At 39.8% G+C, this 6,430-nt stretch overlaps 1 protein-coding gene across 4 annotated transcripts in view; it reads left to right on the top strand.

Annotated features, from left to right (window-relative positions):
- Positions 1-61: 61 nt before the first annotated feature.
- The window catches only part of pcnx2 (pecanex 2), a 33,699-nt gene continuing 27,330 nt past the window's right edge, over positions 62-6,430 (top strand). For 2 of the 4 annotated variants that reach the window (XM_029765152.1, XM_029765149.1), the window contains exons 1-2: positions 4,039-4,517; positions 6,207-6,409. In XM_029765152.1, the coding sequence (XP_029621012.1) occupies positions 4,365-4,517; positions 6,207-6,409 (356 nt within the window). In that variant the 5' untranslated portion in view covers positions 4,039-4,364. Of the gene's footprint in view, positions 724-4,038; positions 4,518-6,206; positions 6,410-6,430 lie in introns of those variants that run through there. The other 2 variants (XM_029765151.1, XM_029765150.1) reach the window with 2 other exon arrangements.

Below are 6,430 nucleotides of genomic sequence, written 5' to 3'. Positions count from 1 at the left end.
CATGCATGTCTCTACAGGAAAACAAGAGGAGGAGCAGTGGGGAAGATCCTCCGTGTGCAGAAGAGTGCGCGCGGTGATGGCATATTTCGCAACATTATTGATGATAGCAGTAATAATGGATTACATTGCTGCCATGTGTAAACCCATTATCTCATGAGCACCAACACGACAATCACAACTTCAACCAAACAGATATAACTGTTTATTAATTATACATAAACTAGCCTACATTAATTGTGCCTATAATTTTGGCATATAATTAACTGTAAATACTGTCTAGGATGTTATGGCAGAATTGGGGGGGGGGTGTTGTAACTTCTCAAGGGTTATGTTATTGTTTTGTGTTGGACTGTGATGTTATGCATTTCATAGACTCCTGTTATTACTGCACCCTAACACTAACACTGTGTTTTGGAACTGTTGCTTGTATAAACAACTGTTGTGTAAACAATATGATAGTATTATCACCTCCCACTATATAAGGGACATGTAACCATTTATTCTTCAAGCTCTTTCCCTGACTGCGATCAGAGGGGGATCTACCTTGCAGCTGCTTATATGTATTAGAGATTCACTATTATAATTATAATTTAGTCTCTGCCTAATCTTTGGATCGAGTTTTCCACAACATTTGGTGCCATGACCCGGATGAGGGCAACTTGACTTTTTGACCTGTTTCGCTCAGCTTGGACCCAGACATCCCTCTGGCAACAACTTAAAAAGGTAAGAGACCTTATTCAAAAATCTCTGTGAGGGTCTGTTTTCCAGCCAAACCTTAATGGTGAAAAATATCTTGTCCTGCTCATCCACAAAAGTTTGGGGTTCAATTTGGCAGAACTATTTTATAATACTGAATCTGTTTGTGTCTCCAATAGTGGGAATCGGTTTGCCGACATGTTGGGATTGGTTTACCTTCAATCACCTGATGCAGGAATTGGATAGCCTGCCAGTAGGAATCAGTTCGCCTACATCTAGGAAAAGTACTTTATAGCAGGAATCGGGTTGCTTGCAAGCAGGAATTGGATATCCTGCAAGTAGTAATAGGATAGCCTGCAAGTAGGAATCGGATAGCCTACAACTAGGAATCGGATAGCCAACAACTAGATTATAGTTATAATATATATAATCAGTTTACACACATGAGAGGGTTAATGAATGTGGTTAAAGTAAGTAAGAAAGTTGAATGAAGGTAATTGCATACATTTGACTATAATTGTTTGGTTGGTATTAGGATGTGTTGAGTATAGTGAGGAAGTGATAGACCAGTGATCGGGTAGAATTGTGTCGGTTGATAGACGTAGTTGGAAAAAGAGAGATGAAGTGATAAATGTGTGTATAATGGGTTAACAGAGATTTTATAAATGTGTGTATAATGGTTTACTAGAGATTTGATTAAGTAACAATACAAAAACCTGGAGAAAACAATAAAAATTGAAGTGATTTGGTGTAACAATAGGGGACTAAGAAAACAATCAGAAATCATGGGTGATAAACCCTCTAAATGTACCGATAAATTGGCCCCTCCCTCAACTCCCGTTACACAGCCTCAACCACTACCACCAGTGGTTTTGTATCCTCCACTGAAAACAGAAGCCCTAACAGCAGTAGTGTTACACTGCTATCCTACTCGAGTAGATTGGACCAAAATTACATCCTGTGTTGTGAATGATGGTGAAGATGCCCATGGTTTTTCGATCAGAATGAGAGACATGTTTTTTCAAGCACTCTGGAATGGTGTCTGATGCGGAGGGGGTTATCAGGCCCCCTGGTATCAGCATTATGTGTGTGGGTTTCCTAAGAAGGTCTCTGAGATACTCAACCAAATTACTCCAGGTTGGCAAGCTAAAACCCTACCGGCAGTTACTATCCCACTTCAGCATTGCATGGAAACTATTAAATATAAATCCACCAAAACTGACCATCAGCTACAGTTTAACATGACAGGAGCTTTTTCAACCTGGGGGCCGCGGTCAAAGCAGGGGACGGGGGTCGCAGGCGTGGGTGTGGCAGGGGTTGTAACAACAGAGCAGCTAGGGGGGAGAGAGAGAGGGATAGGAATAGAGATAAAGGCAGCTTCTATTGTCACGACCCCAATCACTGAAGAAGTGAATGCTCAAAAATACAATAAATGCGGGAAAGGAATAACCAGCCACAATAGGGACATCCCTCAGGGGAAATAACATCCTTGATACAGTAATGCCCACAGGTAAAGGTGGACCAATCTGGCCCAAACATTATGGTAAAATACAGGGAAGATAAATTCCTATGTTGGTAGATATGGGTGCTACTACATCCACCTTTAGTAAAGAAACTGGACTTGACTTACCCCAATCAATAAAACTGTAACCGCTTATGGGATTTCCTCCACCCGGGTAGTACATTTTGAAACAAAACCAATGCTCTGTTCTATAGGACTAGTAAACGTTGAACAGGATTTCATATATTCAACCACTCAACCATTTAATTTACTGGAAAGAGACTGACAACACTAAACACTACGATTTATTGTACTACCGATGAAGTTTTTGTTGATATCCCTAATAATGAAATTCTAAACCAATTCATGAGTAGGGAAATTGAACCTCTCCCCGAGACGGAGAGGGAAACTGTCTCTGTCTCAAGTTCCAGACTCATATTGGACAGACCACTCCAATGTCAGTGGACTGATAGGCAGTGCTAGCCCAGTTATAATAAATGTTGATCCTAAAAAGAAACTCTAGTCTCAAGAGCTACCTTAAAAAGGAAGCTCCAGGGCCTCCCGAGTGGCACAGTGGTCTAAGGCACTGCATCGCAGTGCTAACTGAGTCTAGGCTCTGTCAAAGCCGGCCGAGACCGGGAGGCCCATGGGGTGGCGCACAATTGGCCCAGCGTCGTCCAGGTTAGGGAGGGTTTCGCCGGCAGGGATATCCTTGTCTCATCGCGCACGGTAGCCAGGTGTACGGTGTTTCCTCCGACACATTGGTGCGGCTGGCTTCCGGGTTGGATGGGCATTGTGTCAAGAAGCAGTGTGGCTTGTATAAACAACAACAACTGTTGTGTAAACAATATGATAGTATTATCGCCTCCCACTATATAAGGGACATGTAACCATTTATTCTTCAAACTCTTTCCTTGACTGCAATCAGAGGCGGATCTACCTTCCAGCTGCTCATATGTATTAAAGATTCATTTTTATCATTTTAAATTAGTCTCTGCCTTATCTTTGGCTCGAGTTTTCCACAACAAGGCCTATTTATAAACCTTTTAAGATCATATTTTTTAACTATTACTTGTGAATAGCTGTTATTTTTCAACTATTACTTGTGAATTTTTGAGGGCCTCTAAGATTCCCACTGATCAGCGGGACACGTTTTTTTGGTGGGTTTTGACAAAGGGTACTATTATTGTCATGTTCGATGGGGATATTGCATGATTCGTGGCCTATCTATGCTTTACATTCAATCAACAAGATGATACTTTTTTCTTTCAGTAATACTTTTTAAAATATATAATGTCAGTCCCAAAGAATAGAGAAACATTTTTGATTTATTTTGATTTAGAGTCAATTATAAATGTGAAACGATGTCAATAACCATAAAGTCGATTCAATTCAGGATCAGCTCATAAACCGCATGAGGATTTAGTTTTAGTGATGCAGCTCCGTATAGCTGGAGGAGTGGCTGCTGCTCGTGCTCTCTCACGAGCTGCGCATCTGGACCAGTGATGTGTTTAAACCCTGGATGACTAACAGGGGTCGCTGTATTGAAGCCATCGCGCAGCCATCTTGGTACTCCTCCATCGTAAAAAAAAAAATATATATATTTTGGAAGCGATAGAAATGCATGTATTAATGACTACATTCGTTTTAGACACGTGTATTCTATTACATACACCTTAATGCATACTTTTAAATTATATTATGTGAGCTAAACATAAAAAATTTTTTTGTTGTTGTTGTTGAGATTACTAATGTTACTGTCCCCACTAAAAAAAAAGTATACTTAAATACATTTTGTCCTTGAAACATTTAATTGAAATACTGTAGAATTCCATTAATTCCTATGGAAGACTGCGCCTACCGGGGAGGGCCAATATGGCCGAACGGTGGCTTCAAAGCCACACAATAGACAATACAATGCATCAGCAATCCAGGGTTTATATGCATAATTAATCTGGACCGACGGAGGTAGAGAAGAAGAGAGGATGAGATAGAGCTGTCCGCACCATGTGAGATCTGACATTCGGATGAAATGATGCGGCGAGTAAAAAGCGCATGATAGCTTGATAGAGCCAGTAGGGCTATAGTTTCAACATGGTAACAACGTAGTGTATGGGCCACATATGCATTTGACCATCGTGATACGAATCTATTGCAGTTGAGGAGGATGGGCTCGCAACTAGTACAGACTCTGCGTCAAGGGGTTTGGGCATCATTGACCGGAGGTTGGTATCATGACCCGGACCAGAACACATTCAATAACTCCTGTCACCTCTATTTGTGGATGTTCCTTCTTATGTTGCCACTATCACTACATTTGGTGAGTATAAATTCAATCGAAGGCCCAGATCTTGTGTTGGCTATAAGGTTTATTGCGCCGCATCACTAAGCGCCCTTTTCATTGACAAACACGGTTCTCTTGGAGCAACATTCCGTTCTCATCTTTTATTTACAGTGATATTTTTATCCTCAGCACTGAAACGTTTCCACTTATTTATTAATTGTATTGGCAGAAAATGGAATGGTCGCATTTTTCTCTGCATGCTGTAGGCTAGTATGTAGCACAGTGATGGAACGCATGGCTGCCACAGTGATGAAAAAGCATAAAAGTCCAGGCATTGTAACACTGACTGTAGGTAGCCTACACAGCGTCCACAAAGACAAACGGCGGCACACCTAACCTTTCTCTCCCTTTTGGATGTGATAGTATAGCCTACAGCACGCACTCATCTGCATTTGATCAATTTATTTTAGTCGCTAGTAGTCCTACGTCATTAATGATGCTGTTTGGTTTAATTTGGTCAAGATAGCCTATAAAAATAATTTCCGCCACCAGATGTTGTGGTTGTGGTCTCTTTAATGTGTCACTTTATTTCCATCGTAATGGAATTTAATGTATTTTCATTCCAAGAATTCTATGCTATTTGTCTGGTTAAAATAAAGGAAAAGTTTCAATTAATATTCATTTAAGAAAAAACCCACAACCCTTGTTTCATAGTTTATCTATAAATAACTTGATAAAAAAAGGTCAAACAACATACAGTATCAGCTACTCTGAAGACCAAAAGCCTTCTGATTATTTGTGCAGATGTTAAAGTGATGACTGTGATCATTCTTATGTAATGGTGTAATATTGTCCCACCACTAACCCATTTCAAGGAGATTAGTTTTGTCCTATATTTCAAGTTCTTATTTGATTCCCTATACCACAGAATGTGATATTGTGTCACTTCATAAGGGCCTGCATTTCCATACGATTTCTCAGAAAATAGATATCGATATATGTTTTTATACAAATAATATAGAAATAGCTCTTGTCAATTAATTTTGGTTGATATATTACTTGACAATAAAATAGGCCGTAATTTTAAATAAGAATTTGTTCTTAATTGACTTGCCTAGTTAAATTAAGGTAAAATAAAATACAAATTGAATACAATGTTATTGTGTTATTATGAATTTTTTGGCTTGGTCCTCAGAGATTGATGACAAGAAGCTAAGCACAAAACGTATGACATCCCTTAGGCTGACAGTTCCTCTGAATTATAGATCAGAGCAAGTCACAAGCCCACGGTTTTACGGTTCATAATTTCATGTAGGCCTATAGCATACCTGTGTTTCAACATAATGAACACCATGGCTATTGCACATATTTGTTTCTATTGACAGGTTGGTTGATTCCTCTGATGACTCACTCATCTCAGTATGTAGCTGAGGGGCCACATGACTACATTATATGGTCGGAGCATTGACTTTTCATTCAGATCATCCTCAGACAATAGTTTTTCTTTCAGTGTTGCTCTTGGCTGTTTGAGCATAATATTGCAGCCCCAAATAGCTGCTTTGGTGTTGTGTTTCAGACTTAATTTGAGACTAGCTATCATATTATTGAGGAAAGGTTTGGATGCACTCTGTGATGAAGAATATGAACATTTTTTTATGGAAGATTATTTTATTGTCAGGATATGTGTTTTGAGATATTGAGGGAGTTTGTGTGTTCTATCCTCAGGCTCTTCCGCCCACCACCATGGCACTTAGTATATACTGCACCTCAGTCACCATCTTCTTCATCACGATAAAGATGGTCAACTATCGCCTTCATGTGATGTTCGATAAAGGTGACGTTGTGCCCCCAAGCAGTCTCTCTGATGTCATCCAAGGTGGAGAGAATAAAAGCAACGCGTCAGATTCATGTCTTGCAGCTAAATTAAGGTGAGCCTGTTAATAAAAACA

The sequence above is a fragment of the Salmo trutta genome, chromosome 10 (genome assembly GCF_901001165.1).
Source record: "Salmo trutta chromosome 10, fSalTru1.1, whole genome shotgun sequence".
Lineage (NCBI taxonomy): Eukaryota > Metazoa > Chordata > Actinopteri > Salmoniformes > Salmonidae > Salmo > Salmo trutta.
The sequence above is the reverse complement of the archived record's forward strand: the minus strand, read 5'-3'. Positions and strand labels throughout refer to the sequence as shown.